This window comes from Nilaparvata lugens, chromosome Y, assembly GCF_014356525.2.
Source record: "Nilaparvata lugens isolate BPH chromosome Y, ASM1435652v1, whole genome shotgun sequence".
NCBI classification, from domain to species: domain Eukaryota; kingdom Metazoa; phylum Arthropoda; class Insecta; order Hemiptera; family Delphacidae; genus Nilaparvata; species Nilaparvata lugens.
In genome coordinates, this window is record NC_052519.1 from 2966413 (window position 1) to 2987719 (window position 21307).

Below are 21307 nucleotides of genomic sequence, written 5' to 3' on the forward strand. Positions count from 1 at the left end.
TTCTGGCATCAATTCAATTACTGATCAGTCCGAAAATTGCTTGGAAGATAACTTTACTATATTGACTATTACTTTACACTGCTGTACAATTCAAAGTCCGATCGCACTAGTTGAATATTTCAATATATATATATTCACAAAAAACAAGGAAAAACTGTACTTTTCCCCAACTTGGGACAGTTAATATATCGATAATAATTTTAACACAACTACGAACGTGTAAAATTGAATTTCCACGGCAACAATCGAAAAAACAACAACGATCCTGCTTTTTCACCGTCCGATCCGAGCTGACAAATTCAACTGACGATTATGCGATAGAATAATCTAAATACTAACTTATCCGCTAGGGCGCAGCAGCTGCCGGCCTCGCCACTACAACTGCCGCGAGACTTAAAACTAGACTTAATCTAAATACGTTAAAGGGCGTCACCACCGTGATTGTGAACAGTTACATGTCCAGAATCACTGATGGTGTGCGTGATACATGTCCCGACTGTGGCGGCGCACCCTACAGCACGGAGCATCTTTTCAGCTGCCCCTCGAAGCCGACACTATTGACAGTCGCCAGCCTCTGGACCGTCTCCTGTGGGGTGTCCCGCTTCCTGGGCCTTGTGACGGAGGAGGAGTGAAACAACGGGAAGCCCCAAGATGCTACAACGAGTCGCTACTGAACTGCAACCTGTACAATATCTGTACAATCCTAATGAATTCAGATCGCTGTGTCCAGTCCCTGAAATAACTACGGACAAATCCACATAGCTCTTTCATAGACAGACGATAAATGAAAAAAAACTGAAATACCTTATGGCCGGTAGCAGGCATGCCTTTAGGCAGCAGTAGGGGCCTGGCATCTATATGAAGCATCTTAATGCCGGCCTGCACCTTGTCCGATCGCCACGCCTTGGGCAGAATGCCTTCCACAATCTCCCCATTATGATTGTGGTTGCTCTGGTTCACGTGGTTCTTTACATCAGTCTTTTGTGGCGAAGCAACTGGCCTGCTCAAAAACAAACAAATCATAATTATTGCAACCAATACAAATTAACCATAGTTCAAAATAAAGCCCCATTTTAATTAAATATTTGAACATATACAGAGGGATCCAAAAAACTGTATACACTAATCAACAGTGAACGTTAACATAACAAAATAACGTTCAGTTATGAATCTTACTTGGTATATTAATTGTAGTTCGATGTTTTGTCAAAAGGTAGTTTTGTCATACAAACTGTAACAACTGCCAGTGAGTTGATAAAACAAATACAGTAGAATACAAAGAAGGCAGGTGGCAAACAGTACGGTAAGTAAGGAGAAGAAGAAATGGAGGGGGGGAAAACAAGAGAAGAAAAAGAGAAGATTCAATGTCAAAGAGTGTATACATTTTGTTCACCCCTCTGTATTTTCTTGAAGAGTATATACCATAATTGAATATTATTAACTAGAACTGACAAGTCGAATTCTTCTCCTTCTTTTTCTTCTCCTCCTTTGAACTTTCAACTATCAAAGTTCCCCGTATAATATTCACATTTCCTTGAAGGGCTACTAAGAGCCGGTTTCCGAGCTCGGGATCTAGCTGAGTTCTAGACATTAACAGCTGTAGTCGTAGTCCACTAGAAAATTGAACTCAACATAAAATACAGAGAAAATAGTGTAAAATTTCAGCTATTTTGAATTATTTAGGAATGTTTTATTTCGTCGACAAAAAACGTTTCCAATTATAGAAACGAGAAAATAAAGATTATCTAAGACCCGTTTCGGAAAGTCAATTTTCTGACTCCAGCTGTTCAAAGTCTAGAACTTAACTGAATCCCGAGCTCGGAAACCAGCCCTAAAAGGTGATGAATAATAGAACATAAAAGGGTATTCGAGAATTTTCATTTCATTCCTCCCTATGGGTCAAGCCACATGATGCGTTTTTGCAGTGACGGTGGACGAGTCGACAAGTTCTCCGATTGGCTGATTATCAGCTGATTCCCGAACGCTAACCCAATCATTGAGTGACCCAATGAGAGCTTCCTGCTCTGCCGACTCATCCACCGCCACTGCAAAAACGCATCATGTGGCTTGGTCCTAAAAGTAACAACTATATACTTTCCATTCGACCACTGCTGATAGTTCAAAGTGAATCAGTTCAACAGTAACTTACTTCAATTTCTAGCAACTTAGTAACATTTAGCAATAACTAACACTAACCTGTGTGGTAGGAACTTGCAGGTAGGGTTGGCGTTGAGGAGCCGTTGCTCTGTGAGAGGGGTGGTAGTGGGGAGGGTTGGCAGCCGCGGTACGAGTGGTGGAGGGGGTGGTACACGCATGCGCAGTCCCCAAAGTGGGCTGCTCTTCTTCAGTTCGCGCGCACTTTTAAACCTGTTCAACAAAAGTGAAAGAAAAATCTACTAAAAATTGAAAAGATAGCTGAACTGAAAGTAAATCTTCTAATACTAGTAATACAACTGACCACTAATCAAATATAGATATTTATAGATTAAAAACAGAATCAGGGAAAGGATATCATGCTCTCTTCGCTCTGAGAACTGTAAAGGCAAATTCAAATATCACGACAGCTCTAAGGGTCTATCATGGATATTTCCTATCATTGATTAGATTTAGTATTTTATTTTGGGGGTCAGGAAGGAACTATTTGAACACATGCTTCAAAATGCAGAAAAAAGCACTTCGGGTTCTTGAGGGAGTGAGTCCTTCTTCCTGTAAACCTATACTCAGGAGACTCCAGCTTCTTTCTGTTCCAGCTATCTATTTCTTGAAAGTGGTTTCTTTTGTGTTCAAAAATTCAGAAATTTTCAATGTCGACCGAATTATACAGAACTCGAGGTAGAAATGCATGTTTGTTCCAGCTCCCAATTCATAGACTCTCTTTGCTTGAAAAAGGACCGTATTATTCAGGATTGAAGTTTTATAATTGTATTCCAGAGGATATTAGGTTGTGTGGTGGTTATAAAGTGTTTTTATCTAAGATAACCAGGACATTGGTAGAGGCATGTCCCTATACAATAGAGGAGTGCTGCAACGCATTCTCAGGATCCCGATCCTGAACTTGACATGTTGCATGCCACTTGAGCCTTGTTCAAAAATGTGTGGCTTTACGCAACTAAATTGTAATAATAATAATAATAATAATAATAATAATACTGTTCCTTGAGGTAGCTTGTATTCAGATAGAGCTAGGCTATACTCACTCTTACGCGACTCAAGTGGAGAAGAGACTGCAACTTCAGTCCCTCCCCGATGCAGCATGTGTTTTCAAATGGTGACACTCAGACCAGTCGATTCTAGTCTCCGCGACCTCACGACTGTGAGACTGAGTCGAGCGGCGACTCGACATGTTGGTCGAGAAGCGACTTGAGTTACATAGCACCATGTATTTTTAAAGAAATTGAGCTTATGTTTTATGAAAGTGATGTTTTATCATTTTAGATAAGACAATAATAAGAATGATATAAGACAATATATTTTTAATAATTATTATAAAATTTGTTACATACGCAGTAGTGACTAATTGGATCTCATATTTCTAATAATGTGAGGTTAGAAATGGAGTGGAATCGAACTGAAGTAGTGACAATGAGCAAGAAAGTCGTAAGGTCGAGAGACTGGAGTATCCTCGACTGGAGTCGTACGATTTGAGTCGAGGTAGTGTGAGTTGAGCCTTACTCTACTCGTTTTTAATAAGATAATCAAATAAATTGTAGTAGTTGTCAATTTATAAGTAATAAAATATTCACTTTGCATTTATTGCCAATAACATAATGCCTATTCCACACGTTGGCCAAGTGTCTTGTAAGATTGGCCACGTTGGTCTTGCCCTCCACACTGCAATGTGATCATTTGCGGATGCTCGGCTGGCCACTCGCCTTTGCTCGACAAAAATCGGAGCGATGGCAAGCGAAGGCCAGTGAAGGCGAGCGCTGGCAGAGCACCCATCCACTCTCTGGCACTCGTCGTCATTTGTACGCATTGAGCAATAGTGTGGATGCGGCATGGAATAATACAGTACATAATATAACATAATACATGTTCTTTAATCTATCTTTAATATTATGCTCAATATTAATTCTCAAAAATCAAAATGAAGTACGATATTGAGAAGATAGTAATCATTCGAGAAAGTGACAAAATAAATTATATCAGGCGTAAGGTTCTCGGTCAACAGTTTTAATACAGACATTTTAGCAATACATCATTGTTTTTCCTCACAATTGATTCTTTATTGATTCATACAATAAGTACATCATCAAAATGATAGGGAGAGAAAAAATGAGGTAACCTTGTGCTATTCCATTCCCAAATTTAGATAAGGTTACACTTGGCCCGAAATAGGTTAAGACCTATTCCTTAGGCTAAGATAGGCTAAGACAAAAACCTTAAGGTTTTGTCAAGCTGTTCACTTCATAAAATTGTCATTCCTTAGTAATATTCACAACATGGATTTTTGAATTTAGATTCTTCAAAACCAAGCATAGAAGAAAAATGACACATTATTATCTCTAAAGTAGGAAATATTCACATATTGAAGAAATAATTTTGCAGGACCAAAAATTCATACTTGATTCTTTCAAGTTCTTAAAAGAATTGATTTGACAGACAAGCTACTCTGCCAAAAAGAAGAACTTCTTTGGCAGATTTGGAAGAGCTGATTGGGCGATTTCGAGATTTGAGAATCATGATAGAAACATACAAATACCAGTGATTGTGAGAAACCCGTACATTGACTAGAAACTTAATGTTAAATACAAAAATATGCTTGAGATATGAACTTACCTAGAGCTATTTTTTAGAAGTACATTTGTTATAATAGTTTTTCTTTCTTTTGGCCAGACTTTACTAATCTGAAAAAGAGAACAATATTAGTTCAATGGATTGAAACAAAATTCATTGAATCCACTAACGAACAAGCAATTGTGTGGAATAGACTCACAAGTAAGTAGGATGAAAAGGACAGAGGGTGACCAAAATCAGCTGTTTTGTCCCCCCCAGCGTTACCCCACCGCCCCCTTAGCTGAGTTGTGACATCACGTGACAGCTGGTTAGTGACGTCATCAGCTGATCAGTGACTTCACTTGACCTTGAAATTTCCCGCCACAAATTTCCCTCCTTTTTTTTCTTCTAACCTCAAACTAGATTATCTTTCTCCCCTGGGCAACATAACCACAAAAATCATTTCCCGCCATAAGTGGGTGCGCGCACGCTCAGTGTCACCCCCCCCCAGTCCAAGTATTGATTTGATTTCACAGACACACAATATTGTTGTGCATCTAATAGGCTATTGAAATTAAATATTAATAAGTAGTAGCAGCAGCAATCAAACAACACAATTGATTTCCTCCTTACCCAGTAAAGCCGTGTTTTCGTAACAGGCAGATGACAGAATTCACTTTAAATTAACATTGCTTCGACCGATCACTGCTCATGAACCGTTGTGTTTTCTGTGTCGGAAAAGAACTAATTTCGGGATTCTGTCGACGGGAACAGACAGCTTGGAAATATTTTTCTGCTCTGATCACGTGACACCGGCAGAATAAAGAAATTGAAAATGGATTTACTACAGAAAGGCGTGAAATTCGTTATAAATTTGATGCAACAGTTACTTTCCAGACCTGCACAACGAATTACCTATTTGAAAGATAGAATATGGTTAAAAATTGCTGATGTGATAGAGGATTCAAGTAAGTAGACTTAAATTTCTCATAATAAAGTAGGCTAGATCTACCATACACAATTTGATATTATTTTTATAAGTAGACTACCAGCATGTTTACAATTTTTATTCAGGTAGCCTACAACTGTAGTAGGCCTTTAATAACCTAGTCTCTTGGTCTAAATTCCTATCTTTTTCATTTTTCAAGAAGTTGGAAGTTGACGAAAGTTTGTTTATTTATTTAAAGTATAATTTCTAGTGTTTAATAATTTAAAGCCTGGACTAGCCAGTTTGTGTATGGTAGAGAATTATCACAAGAAAGAGAGAAATCTAATCAACTATTTAAATTTAAACTCATTCAAACTTGATTGATTAGATTAACATTAAATGATCAGATTCAAAACATTGTTCAACCAAGATAACATTTTGCATTACATGATAAGATAAGATAGCATTTCATGCTAACAATCTTTTACACTTTCTTTGAGTTGGCCTAATCACAAAATACATTTTTTATAATGCAGCTAGTAGTTTTCACAAACAGATTTATTGAAAATAACATCATCATTTGACTTTGAAGTATTCCATTACATTCTAAGTCCTAAACTTCCATTATCCTTGTTGCACCTCAAAATATTGTAAACCCATAGTTTATCAATCCAATAACAAAACTAACCGGACTATTAGAACATTTACTTTGTCTGTGGTAACTATCTATGAATTAATCTTTTTTTAATTAATTCAAATTCACATGGAAACAAAATTAGTACATAGATTGTTATAGAAATAACTTGATCAGATTCAGTGTAATTGAATATTGAAAGACTGCCATTGAAAAAAAATAAAATAGGTACTATTTTTCTGGCTGACCATTGCTACCAAACTCATTTAAAACTTAAATAGTAATGTATTTGAGAAACTTATTCATGCTCTATTGATCGATATATTACATGATGCCAGGTATATCAATGTAAATGGTAAAAATTAAAACAGGAGACACACAACATAGATGGATTAAAAACACTGAATAACTTACATTATAATCGAAAATTTTTGAGGAACTGTGTCCCTTTTCTCGACCGAGCAGAGAGTGTAATGTAAGTTTTTCAGTATTTTTAATCTATCTATGTCGTGTGTCTCCTGTTTTAATTTATATTATAAAACTTGAAAGTGTTTTCTGTTATGTGCTACGAATGTAAGTAGGCTATATACTTATAGTATGTATAGTCTATCAAATGTAAATAGTTTATTGAGGCCCAGTTCACTTCTAATTAATTCAAAGTCCAAACTAGGCCTATGTATTATCATTGATGCTTAACTTCACTTTATCTCCAAAATATATTTTGAAAGATTAAATATGTTTCTTTTTTCAGGTACCATTTACAAACAAAATATTGAAGAGAATGTGCTCAAAGGAAATGCATATGAATTCATTTTAATAATAACAATAATGATAATAATAATAATATAATAATAATAATAATAAATTTGTTTTATTGACCAATAAATACATTTGTACAGTACATTTCAGGCCTTGTCAAAAGTTCAAGATTACATGATGTAAGTCACTAGCATAAATACATTTTTCGTCAACATCTTATTCTTAATAAAACTTGAATGAACATTTTCAATAACATCAGTAGGTATAGCAAAATATTTCGAAACATTACATTTACACAGCATATAGATGAATAGCAATTCGTAATATATTAAAAGAGAAACACAAAGACTAACACTACAACTAGTACTACTATATAAAGTCATAACATAGTAATCACAATACTATTCTTACAATGTAAGTCACATTTTTATTCTAAGTAGAAAACGTTATATGCTATCAATTAAAAACTCTTCAGTCGAGTAGTAAGCCTTTTCTTTTAGCATTTGTGAAATGGCAACTTTAAATTTTTCTTGAGGCAGGTTCTTAACTTCAATTGGTAGTTTATTGTAAAATAACAACTGTAAATAGGGGTAGCTTTTCATGCTCTTACTCAATCTGAGATTTGGTTTCATAATTTTTTCCCTATTCCTAGTATTGTAAGCATGATATTCATTATGTTTGTGAAAGTTGTTAGAATTCTTCTTTACACTTATCAAATTGGAATATATATATAGAGATGGCAGAGTCAGTATACCCAGTTTGATGAAGTGAGGCTTGCAAGTTTCTCTTGGGGAAAGGTTCAAAATAGCTCTAACTGCCCTTTTCTGCCATATGAAAACTTTTTTATGTGTTGGGCAATTGCCCCACATTCTTATCCCATAACTAAGATGAGAATGGAAAAGTCCGTGATAGGTCATCAACAATACTTGCAGATTAACAGAACTATTTAATCTCTTGAGGAGGTATGTTAACCTTGAAAGTTTTTTACAGAGACTATTCACATGTTCCTCCCAACAGAGTTTACCATCCAATATTACACCTAGTAATTTGACAGGCTTAAGATTATTGTGGTTCAGAGTATGCCCTAATGTAAATGTTATTTTCTCTGTTTTCTGCTCATTTAATTCTAGGTCATTAGATAAATACCATGATTTTGCCTGATTCAAGGAAATGTCAAGTTTATCCTGAAGTTTTTCGATTTCAGCATCTGATTGGATTATTGAGGTGTCATCAGCATACAATACAGAAAGACCTGGTATATTGAAACTGAAATCATTTACGAAAACCAGAAAAAGGAAAGGCCCAAGGACCGATCCTTGAGGTACACCAGTATTTATGTTCAATACATCAGAGCATTTACCTGCACACTTTACCATTTGTTTTCTGCCAACCAAATAACCTTTCAATAGCTTTAACTCTCTATCTACTATGCCATAATGCTCCGGTTTTTTGCAGAGAATCACATGTGAAACTCTCTCAAATGCTCTGCTAAGGTCTAATAGGGTTGCCCCTACTGCACATTTATTTTCAAAACATTGATGTACAAAGTCTACAATTTTCTCAACAGCATCTATTGTAGAGTGACCTGGTCTAAAGCCATATTGATGGGGATATAATAAGCCATTGAAAATGAAATATTCATAGAGTTGCATTAGCAGACAAAATTCTATTATTTTACTGATGATAGGCACAAGAGCAATTGGTCTGTAATTTTCAGGATTTTTTGGATCTCCTTTTTTCAAAACAGGTGTAACACTAGACACTTTCAAACAATCCGGAAAGTAGCCCATGACAATAATAAAATTTATAATATATGTTAGAGGAAGCAAGGTTGAGTCATTATTTCTTTGATCAAGTAATTAGACATTCCAAACACATCCTCACTACGAGAATTACTCATTCTATTAACAATGGATTTAACGGTTAACTTATCAATTGTCTTAAGTTTAAAATTGTGTGAAGGCTTTGGAGCATTAATCAGAAAATTTTGAAATGACGTATCAATTTGGTCCTGTCTATCATCCAACCTTCTGGTAGGTACATTAACAAAGAGCTCATTCAATACATTTGGAGAGATTGGTATTGGTTTTTTACAAGCAGGCATGAGATTAGATTCTCTCTTGACTATTGACCAAGCAGCCTTACACCTATTATTAGCATTTGCAATAAATTCACTATTTACCTTTATTTTTGCTTGTTTCAACTTGAATCGGAAGTGCTTTCTTATATTTTTATAGACTTCTTTATCATATTCACTAAGTGTATTCTTGAATCTACTGTAAGAAATCAATAATAGAATGTGTAATTTTTCCAGTTCGGGTGAGAGCCATTTTGAAGAGGATTGTTTTTTACTTTTATTTTTCACCAAAACTCTAGGGCAGGAGCGATTTAAGGATTCAACTATGATATTTAAGAAACTATTAACTGCCATATCAACATTATTGTCAGTTTTATAAATTTTCTCCCAACAAATATTTATAAGAGACTTTCTCAAATGTAGCAATCTTTTCTTGGTAAGAAGTCTTATAGTCATGTCTCTATTTAATTTATTACATTCATTAGAGATTTTTGAAGATGACTTTCTTTCTAGATCAAACGAAACACAAACACCAGAATGGTCAGATATTGAACCTTGTTCTAAAAGCGTTACTCTAAAATAATCCGCAGATATATTTGTAATTACATTATCAAGACATGACTCATACCTAGTTGGAGAGTAATTCGTACAGTAAAGGTTGAAAGATCTCAATAAATTCAAAAATTCTTGTGTGTCTGGTTCAAAATTTTTAAGAATGTCTACATTTAGATCACCTGCTAGTATCAAGAATTTAAAACCATTTACCTTACTTGTTACACATTCCAGTAATTGTTCCAAATTAACCATAAAATCTCTAAAACGGGAGCCAGGAGTGCGGTAAATACTAATTACTAGAGTATTTAATCTACCAATCCTAACAGCTGTTGCCTCACAAGAACCCTCATAACAGTAAGAGGTAATGTCAATAATATTAAAATCAATTCCTTCTCTCACAAATATTAAAGAACCACCATATGGAGTCGGTCGACAGTAAAAACCAGCTAGTTTGAAGTTTTGAGGGACATAAAAATTAATCTCTTCCTCACGTAACCAGTGCTCACTCAAGCAAATGACATCAAACTCTTACGACTCAAAATAGTCTCAAGTTCAAGTAACTTATTTCTCAGAGATTGAATATTTAGAGTGCAAACCTTCAAATCAGAGCTACGGTCCTGTTTTCTAGTATATTCTAGGATCATTGTGTTTCTACCTATATGAACAGGACCACTAATTAGTTTCCCTGATGACTCAGGTCATATTGAAGCTCGATAACTGTATTATTACCCTTTTCATCTAATATTGTTTTGATTTTATCAGTCATCCTCTTCTTGCCTCTCCAGTTCAGGTGTAGCCCATGCCTAGTAAAATGCTCTCTTTTAAGATCAGTAAGATCTATCACCTTAACATTTTGCAACCTTCCACAATACTGTTTTATTCTACTGTTAGTTTTTCTAATCTCTTTGTTAACACATGACCACTCCGTTAAATCATATCTTTTTGGTATTGTAGAAATTAATACATTTGTAAAATTTAGCACCTGAAGTAGAGAAAGCATACTTTTTAGAAAACTACCAGCTTGATTACAGTATACATCATTCGCTCCTCCAACAATGACCACATGATCATTATTGGATAGATCTCTAGTACCACTCTTAATATTATTTACTATGGGGTTGAATTTGGCACTTGGCATGATAAAACCACTAGTTGTCTTTTCAAGTTCAGATCTATTCAAATTATCTACTAAATCACGACCATGACTATCGCCAAAGATTCTGACTACGTTTTTTAATGGTTTCATGCTAGCTGACTTTTTAAGTTTAGTTCCCAGAGAAATATCACTTGAATGCTGTTCAAAGTACAGAGAAATGTCTTGGAAATCGTTATCTGTTTAGAGCTAGGATATGATATGTTCTTACTGCATGGAGAATCATTAGAGACTAACAAATCACAAGACTTGGGTTTTAGCAAATTACAAACTTTACACAGAATCTTCCACCTATATACCGTAGCATCAAAGTTTGTATTAAGAGAGAGACCATCCTCGAGACAGGTTGAACTACACATTTTCCTATATTTAAATACTTCTTCCAAAAAATACATTGCAAAAACACCGCAATCGTAGTTATTAGTCTGTTGAGGACATGGAAGGGTAATTATCTTCTTGTAGGTTAGGGTTGAGCTAACTCTTCTTATCAGAGACATGGAAAATCTCTCATTACATTTGTTCATTGAGTCCAGAATATAAAATTTACAGTGTAAAGAATCATAAACAACAACACTCCAATGAGAACCACACCAGCCGTCATTTGCTTCTTCCTGCCGACCGTCATTTATCACGAAAGCAGTGAAATTATTTTCTTTTACATTATTTCTTAAGAATGATAAATCAGCTTCCGCGTCATTGATAATCATTGCTGTTACTGCTGGTAGGACCACATAATTTCCTGGAAACGAATCAATTAAATAACTACAAAAACAGTCAATGTCTGCATCAGAAAGGAGTTCCGTTCTAAGAAACTGGCTCAATCGATCTATAAGTGGATTTACGTGTGTGAAATTATCCACATTTTCAGTTTTATCATTCATTCGCGACTCACAAGATGATAATTCCATGAGGCGAATATCAAGATCCATAGACCGATTAATTGCGGCATTCCATTGTTCTTCCAAAACTTTGATTCGCGCCTTTAAATGTTCATTCTCCTGTTCCAAGCTGGGAGCAGCATCATTTTTGGTATATGACACTGTTTCATGCGAATGTTGACCCGTTAAACTATGAATCACAGAAGTATCCGAACTTGTTTTTATCGTAAAAGTACAGTTCTTTTTCAAGCATTTCCACGTAATATCACCTTTTACAGTGTGTGAGTCCTTTCCAAATTTAATACCTTTGTATAATATAGCCGGAATACCTTTTGCCGTTTTGCACTGCTTTATTGCCGAGTTCATATTATTACATTTGGTGAGACAAGCAGAATAAAAACTATCAGAAACCTTCGTAAAAACAGTGTCAAGTGGAGAGTACAGCAATTCAAAACAAAACCGCCAGCAGACCCTACCGTCTCGATCGTTGATTGGTCTGCAAGTAGAGCGTTGCTAGGTTACGCAAGTAAACAAAAGTTACCGGTGTTCCAAAAGCAGCTGATCGCTGAGTCGCAAAATACAAAGTCCGAGAGACTAGGTTATTAAAGGCCTACTACAGTTGTAGGCTACCTGAATAAAAATTGTAAACATGCTGGTAGTCTACTTATAAAAATTATATCAAATTGTGTATGGTAGATCTAGCCTACTTTATTATGAGAAATTTAAGTCTACTTACTTGAATCCTCTATCACATCAGCAATTTTTAACCATATTCTATCTTTCAAATAGGTAATTCGTTGTGCAGGTCTGGAAAGTACAAAACTTTGAACTGTTGCATCAAATTTATAACGAATTTCACGCCTTTCTGTAGTAAATCCATTTTCAATTTCTTTATTCTGCCGGTGTCACGTGATCAGAGCAGAAAAATATTTCCAAGCTGTCTGTTCCCATCGACAGAATCCCGAAATTAGTTCTTTTCCTACACAACGGTTCATGAGCTGTGATCGGTCGAAGCAATGTTAATTTAAAGTGAATTCTGTCATCTGCCTGTTACGAAAACACGGCTTTACTGGGTAAGGAGGAAATCAATTGTGTTGTTTGATTGCTGCTGCTACTACTTATTAATATTTAATTTCAATAGCCTATTAGATTAGAACTACAATAGGGAGAAAATCAATTCAATTACAATTGAAGTAAGCTGCTTGACTGGTCAGTGGGGGTTCACCTGTAATATAGTGTCTGAACAATGTACTAAACACTGACTTATAAAACTGAACTGGCGGTTGTTGTTCTAGAGGAAAATCAATATAGCAAGTTTGTCTTGTGACAGTTTTACATGCCTACCCAAATGGGATAGTAAAAGTAGTAGGCCACCAGAGCAATTTAATCCATAGTGCCAATTACAATTGAACAGAGCTAAGTCACCACCCCCCCCCTCTCTCTCTCTCTCTTTCTCTTACTCACCAACTGAAAACACTACAGTAATTTGTATGACAAGGAAAATGAATAGATGATATTATGAAAAATATTGAGGTGTTCCTCTTTCTAGGAGAAAATCAATAGCAAGTTTGTAAAGTAATAGCTTTGGTCAATGAACTAGTCACTGACAATTACCAACTGAACTGAACAACTTTGTTGTTTCTCTCTTTCTAAAAAAAGGAAAGTCAATATAATGACTGCTTTACTAGGCAGTAAGTGTGCACCTGTAATTGAGTGCCAAAGCAGGGTAAACTATAGTGGCAAGTATCAACTGAACTAACAATTGTTGTTTACCTACTATATTATATACCTACATATTATACCTATATACCTATATATTACCCACTACATCTTCTTACTTAACACTACAGTAATAGATAATAGAGATAATATTAGGAAGAACTACAATAGGGAAGAAAATCAATTCAATTACAATTGAACTAAGCTATGCCACCACCACCCCCCTCCATCCCTTCCTCACAGATAGTATATCATAGAATAATAGACAAGGATAGCAAAACCAAAGTTGATCAAATACTGTCATTATAACGTAGACCACACTATGTCACTTGTTTCCTTAAGGAGATGGAGAGGAGGTTAATAGTGGAATCCTATAGTGACCTAAAGCTAATGTTCTAATGTTATCACTACAGATAAACCTTTTTCATTTTCAGCATAACAGCTTAGGGTAGTTTGTATTTTCTTAATGGGTTTTTAAATTCTAAAACTGGTAGTGTACCATCCTCTTGCATTTTAGGCATAGTAACTCTTGTAACTTTTTGTTGAGAACAATATTCTTTATGTTCTTTCATTCGTCTTTCTCCATCTAGACTAAGGGTATAATAAGTAAAAACATCGTCGACAGATAATTATTTTTCCGTGATGTTTAGTTAGTTGTTTCCTAATAAGTCTTTCAAAATTAACAATAATTAATTTAATTATTAAACAATAGTGAGTTTTAGTTTCTACTTTACATCAACAACATCAGTTGCCCCCTCCTTCTCCTCCTCATTCCCCTCACTCCCACCCTCCTCCTCATCATCGTCCGCTTTTTCAACAAGCAGTAATGAATCAAAAGTGGTCTTGTCTAGTTGTTTTGCTAATTCGACGTGGATAAATTAGATTTTTATCCTCAACTCCATATACATTAACAGAAACTGTTGGGTTATCTTTTTCGAATCTATCTAGTTGACAAATTGGGGTTGGAAAATCAATATTATTGGAATTATATAGTTGATTGGTGTTGTTTAACAAACAAAAATAACAATTATCAACACAATATTTACAACTACTGTACCTTTAATGTGTGGCACTAGTATCGCATACATCAAACATTTAGAATCTGTTCGATTCTGTGGGTTTATAATACAATGTTTAGACAATAAACTTTTGGGTAGCTTAATATATGAAGACCCTTCTTGATCTTTCAATGGACTGTATCTATTAATTCTTAGCATCAATCCGTCAATATTTCATAATGACCAACCACTGGATTTACCTTGATAATTTGATAATATTATAACGTAGACTTCACTTGTTTCCTTAAGGAGATGGAGAGGAGGTTAATAGTGGAATCCTATAGTGACCTAAAGCCCATTTGGGTAGGCATGTAAAACTGTCTCAAGACAAACTTGCTATATTGATTTTCCTCTAGAACAACAACTGCCAGTTCAGTTTTATATGTCAGTGTTTAGTATTTTTGTTCAGACACTATATTACAGGTGAACCCTTACTGACCAGTCAAGCAGCTTACTTCAATTGTAATTGAATTGATTTTCTCCCTATTGTAGTTCTTCCTAATATTATCTCTATTATCTATTACTGTAGTGTTAAGAGTAGGTATTTAAGAGAAGAAGAAGAGAGAGAAAAAAATTTATTACACACACACACACACACACACATAGTTAGATACAACTGCACCTAGTGCACACCCACTGCACTAGTGTCTTCCATGGTGGTTCAAAGTCCAGGAGGAAGGAAGGGAGGGGGGTGGTGAGTGAACACTTACTGTAAGTAAAGTCATCTAGTGGTGAGTGGCTGAGTAAGAGAAATGAGAGAGACAGTGTGAGTTAGTTATGCTTTTATTAACACATTATGGAATGAACACACAAAACTTTGATTTTCTTCTGAATAACAAACAAGAGTGTGAGTGTTGATAGTAACATATCATATTAACAATAATAAGTGAAAGATTTATATTATAAACATGAACACTATAGAGTGTGTTAGTGGCATACAAGTCACAAATTTTGATTTGACAAACACATACACAACCTTAAAAACACTATGATTTTCTTCTGAATAACAAAACAAAGAGTGTCAGTGTTGATAGTAACATATAATATTTACAATAATAAGTGAAAGATTTATATGAAACATGAACACTATAGAGTGTTAGTGGTGGCATACAAGCCACAATGGTTGATGATTGACTGATTGATTGAGTACTTTATTTATGTAGATTACAATATATACTGGCTTATACACTTATATACAATAGAGCAAAATTATAGATGAATTTACATAATATAGATTAAGAAAATAATTATTGAACTGTATATGATATGAAAAAGTAATTTGTAATATAATAACTATAGATAATTATATTGTTATGCATCTACATAAACTGGCGGAGCTTTGGACATATCAATGTCCATTCTTCGGAAAGAATATTAAAATTATTATTATTATTAGCATATGGCACATATATATAGACACACACAAACATATAGGTAGGTAGTCGAAGAAAAAATCTGGTCATGAGACTGTTGTCAGTTTAATAAGATATTAGTTTAGTTTAGTTTAGTTTAATTTTCGTCAAGTAACACTACATAATCAAGCAAAGCTTGGTAGTATATGACACGTCAAAAAGTATTGAGTACAATACTAAAAAAAAAAAAAAGTAATCATAAAATAGAGAGAAAAAGAAGAAAATCAGAACATACAAAGTAGTTGGAAATATATGCCAGCAAAAAATACCTACACGCGCCAACAGTTGAAGCTTTCCTCTACACTGTACGGAGATGCATCGATCAATTTAGCTTTTATTGCTTTCTTAAACCTTTTTGGGCACTCAATACATTTTATTTCAATAGGAAGAGAGTTATAAGCTCTTAATCCGCTATAATGTGGCCCTTTCTCTCAGCTTGCGGTTCTGTGTTGCGGGTACTGAAGATGAACTATCTGGTTTCTAGTATTGTAACTATGATGGATATGACTCTCTCTTAATATCTTCTCGTTTTTCTTCGTCATAGTTGCAATTTCGAGAAAGTACAGTGCAGGAACTGTTAAAATTCTAAGTCTTCTAAAAGAGTTTTTACAAGATTCATAAGGCTTCAAGTTGTCGACAATTCTGAGGGCTTTTTTTTGCTTTTTGAAGACAGAATTGAGATTATTTTTTCCACTACCCCAGAACATTATGCTATATTGAATTATCGACATTAAATAGCCATGGAAGACATTCAATAGTGTTTTTGTTCCAACTATATTCTTTAGTACTTTCAAAGAGAAGCAGACACTTGAGAGTTTGTTCAGAATGTGATCCACTTGATATTATATTGTAAATTGTCCACTTTATATTGTAAATATATTAAATTTTTATGTTGAGGTTGTCAAGGTAGTGTAGTGATCGTGGAGAAGCCGAAATAAAATCATTTAAATCACCTTGGTAGGCACATATATTACAATTTCCGATGATGTGCTTCAGCATCTGTCTAGCCTCTCCACAATCACAAGCAGGGGAAGGTAAACTTCCCCAGTCATTAAGAGAGGCCCCGCATCTCCCGTGGCCAGTCCTAACCCTGTTGAGGGCCACCCACGTCCGTCTTGGCAGTTCAAATCCAGCCACATTTACACCAACTGAGTACCTAAAGCAGATGCTGAGGGGGGTTTTTTCCATCCACTCTTCCTCCCAGCTTGCTCTCATGGAAAAATTGTCATCGCTCAGTTGCTCTGCCATGCGCATGGGAGGATGCCTTGACTTCAACCGATCACCCAAATCCAGAAGATCTCCATGGATTGGAAGTGCCCTGTTACTCTTTATCTTTTTATATTCATGTACAAGAGCAGAAGATCTACGTAGCCCCGGTGGAGCAATATTGCTGAGAACTGGAAGCCAGTATATGGGGGTGCTTCTAATTGTCCCAGTGATTAAATGCATAGTGTGGTTCAGTTGTACATTTACTCTATTCACATGGGCACTATTTAACCACACAGCAGCACAATATTCAGCGGTTGGATACACCAAACCCAGAGCAGAACAGCGCAAAGTTGTGGCCGAAGCACCCCAAGTAGTGCCAAAAAGTTTTTGAATTATGTTATTTCTTGTTTTCAGTTTCTCAGCAACATTTTGGATATGGTGTTTATAGGATAGAGTGCGGTCAAGCGTAACTCCCAGTTACTTGGGCAAAAAATTGTGTTGCAGGTGAGCACCATCAAATTTTACCTTCAACTTCACACTTGCCTCCTTATTATTCAGATGAAAGCAGCAAACCTCCGTTTTCCTCATGTTGGGCTGGAGCCTCCACTTGTGGAAGTAAGCTGAGAGGAAAGACAAGTCTTGAGTCAGGCTGCTTGCTGTTTTTTCCATACTCCTGTCCTGAATGGTTATAGCAATGTCATCTGCATACACAAATACTCTTGATTTGATATTTGGCAAATCGGCTGTGTACAGATTGAAAAGAAGGGGGGATAAGATAGATCCCTGTGGCAATCCATTGTTCAATACTCTTCTCCTGCTCAGCCTATCATCCATGAGAACCCTGAAATTCCTGTTCTTCAGCATTTTATTGATCAATTGAATGATCTTTAGACTTTGCAGGACCTGTAGCAGTTTAAATATGAGGCCCTCTCTCCACACTGTGTCGTATGCAGCACTCAGGTCCACAAAGGCAACAGACGTCTTCAAGCCTTTCTGGAAACCCGCTTCAATATGTGTTGTCAATGCAAGAACCTGGTCTGCGCAGCTCCGGTTTGGCCGAAATCCTGCTTGTTGAATTGGAACATGTTCCAGTATTTTTGGGCTGATCCTGTTATAGATGAGCCTTTCAAGCAATTTATAGCTGACACTGAGCAGAGCAACTGGACGGTAACTCTTAACATCATCACAAGGCTTGCCAGGTTTTATGATTACCACAATTTTTGACTCCTTGAATTCTGCTGGGAGATAGCCACTCTGTAAGATCCTTGTATAGAACCGAGAGAGCCACAGTCTGACACGCTTTCCTGTATGGAGCAGGAACTCTGGATGGATTCCATCAAACCCCGGTGCCTTACCAGGCTTTGTATTGCGAAGTGCAACATTCACCTCCTCAACCGTGAAATCACTGGACAGACTTGAGTCTTCTGGAACAGTTGCTTTCATCTCCCTTAGCCTATTCTTCACCCTTATTGCATGGTCCAGGCAGCCTGGGGCCTTTGATGTCCTAACAATTTGTACTGCCACCTGATTAGGATGAATATGGCAGCCCTGATGGGTGACAATTTTCGCACTGCCCAGCTTCCTGAGAAGACTCCAAGCCTGGCGGCTGGAATGTCTGAAATCCATCTTCTCCATTGTGCTGGACCATTTCTCTCTGCGTGCCTCATCCAAACTCCCCAAAATATTTAAAATATTAAAAATATCCTCCCCACTAACTCTCTACCAAAACATTAATTTAATTAATTAAACTAGGGATTTATTTATTAATGGAAGTTTTGTGAAAGTTATAATTAATATAAATATTTAAGAGAAAAAAAAACAGAAAATTGATAGAGTAAAATAATTATACAGGTAGATAAGATCAAATTATTGATTAATAAAATGAAGTAGGCTGAAAGTAGATCAGGGTAATCAACTTTCAGTAATATGCAGCAGTATGCAGTGGATAATTGAAAAAAACATGAGTTTATATAATATTCTAAAACAGGTTGAGCCACAAATGGCAACCACGTGCTCTCCTAAAATTTAAAAATTGTAGATTTCTGTTATTTGTAGTAACACGTGCTCTGAACATATTGTATTTAAGAATATGAGCGCTCGAAGAGCTAGAATAATAAAAAGAACCATTTCTCGAAACTATTGAGAATGCATTTGAATAGCCTACCTAGCCAGATGTAAGGGTCATTATTCTTTTCAAAATAGTTTGAAACAAAATCATTCTTCCATAGAAATTTGCTAACAGCATTCCTAACGTCAGTCACAGACACGTTTACAATAGAAACCACATGGCCCACTGTGTTTTGTGTTAACCCTTGTATATATCTATAGCATAAGTTGATGGCAGGTAAATGAAGATTGTGAATAGCAATATAGATATATAGTTAGGAGAGAAGTAAATATAGATATGTAGTTTAGAATGTAACCATGTGGTTAGCATATGCTACAATTTTACCACGTGGTCAGCATATGAATATTATTGAAGCAATTATTTGAATGGTGATCACATAAAACCATAAGCATTAACCGAGTACATGTTTATAAAAACTAGGGCATGAAGTAGATTAGGCTATATGTATAAAGTATTCAACAAACATAATGTTGTACAATAAATTATAATTTAATAATTATTATAAGCTAATTAAGTTGGTTGAATCCGAATTCATAGGCTAAGGACAAATTTGTAAATAGAGTAAATTAGGTATATTTGATAGAAACATGTTGACAATGAGTATAAGAAACCTGCTTAATTAATTAAGTGGTAATTAATTGGTATCTTATTAATTTGATTTATTCAATTCAATTGTAATCATATACTGTATGAAAGTATAGAAATAGAGAATAGGAAGCCCTGAGTATAGTATCATTTATATCTTTTTTATATTATTTTATCCAGTCAAGCATCATAGAAAGTTAAATTTTAATTATTTATTTGTGGGTGTAGTTCATTAAACAGTATTTCATTTTTGTGTGTGAACATTATTTGGGTCATGTATGAGCTTTGTGATAAGTAGGATTAGTAATAGGTTCGAAGTATAGGTTACCTATGTCGGGATATTTTCTTAGAAATAGGGTTATAAACACACTTCAATCAGACACAATGGCAACAAATGAGAGCAGCACAACAAATTTCGAAAGCAGTGAGGGCAGCACAGACAACACCATTGAGAGTCAGGAGCAATATTCACCGGAGATGTTACCGGATTCTGACATGGTAAATCAACCTGGTGACTCTCATGACGACCAAGAGCAAATTCCGAGTGGAAAAAGGAGTAAAGCAGGACTATCAGGGAACGAAATGGACAAGATTTTCAACTTATTAACAAGTATGAGGGAAGATATGGGTGCCAGCTTCGAAGAAAACAGTGAGAAATTGGAAGAAAACAGTAAGAAATTGGAAGAGAATAAGAAAGAAATGAACGAAAAGTTAGAAAAGTTAAGTAGCAATGTAGAACAGCTGGAGAGAAGATTTGAGAAGAAAATGGAGGAAAAAACTAAAGAGATTTGTGGTGAGATAGCAATAAAAATAACAGCAGTTGAGAAAAACGTCGAGAGAATAGATAAGAGACTTTCAACAGAGATCGCATCAGTGAGAAAGGAGCTATCAGAGAAATCAGGTGGAATGGATAATGCAGCCTTTAAAAAATTTGAGGAGCAGCTCGCGGAATTTTACAGAGAGAAGGAGAGGATGAAAACGGAATTCGAGAAGGCCAGGACACAATCGATTATCGTCAACACCAGCTGTAGGGGATTGGATGAAGTGCCAAAATTTGAGAAATATCTGGCGAATCCTATGCAATTTTTGATTAAGTTGAAAGAGTATTTGCGGCGTAGTGGGAAAATTAACTGGAGTGAGCAATCAAGCATCATTGAAAAGTCATTTGATAGTCAACACTCAGCATGGTGGATGATCATTCAAGCTAGCATTGACTTTCTAGAACAATTTGAGGAGCATTTCACTAATGAATTCTGGAGCCAACTCATACAAGATTCAGTGCGAGAGAGATTGAGAACCGGAAAATTTATAAGAGGGAGGAAATTAAACGCAAGTGAGTACTTCAGAAAGCAGATGCTCATTGCAAGGAATTTGACACCAGCACTCTCGGATGAAGAAATCATAATAAAACTAGTCAAACATTATGGAACTGGACTAGTAACAGCTAGATTCAATAGGAATGTTAAGACAGTGCCCAAGATGGAAAAACTATTGGA

The 21307-nt window shown here is 35.6% G+C and overlaps 2 protein-coding genes across 2 annotated transcripts in view; both read right to left on the reverse strand.

Moving 5' to 3' along the window:
* Positions 1-635: 635 nt before the first annotated feature.
* Positions 636-21307, reverse strand: part of LOC120355225 (metal-response element-binding transcription factor 2-like) — a 72105-nt gene continuing 51433 nt past the window's right edge. Inside the window, exons 7-9 of the mRNA XM_039443560.1 lie at positions 4780-4847; positions 2197-2367; positions 636-1000 (exon numbers count right to left, since the gene is read on the reverse strand). Coding sequence (XP_039299494.1) covers positions 655-1000; positions 2197-2367; positions 4780-4847 — 585 coding nt within the window. The 3' untranslated portion in view covers positions 636-654. The remainder of the gene's footprint in view (positions 1001-2196; positions 2368-4779; positions 4848-21307) is intronic.
* LOC120355226 lies at positions 10642-12117 on the reverse strand. The gene is made up of 2 exons (XM_039443561.1): positions 11142-12117; positions 10642-10927 (listed from the first exon to the last, which is right to left on the reverse strand). The coding sequence occupies exons 1-2, from the start codon at positions 12064-12066 to the stop codon at positions 10917-10919; spliced, it is 936 nt and encodes a 311-aa protein (XP_039299495.1). The 5' UTR covers positions 12067-12117; the 3' UTR covers positions 10642-10916.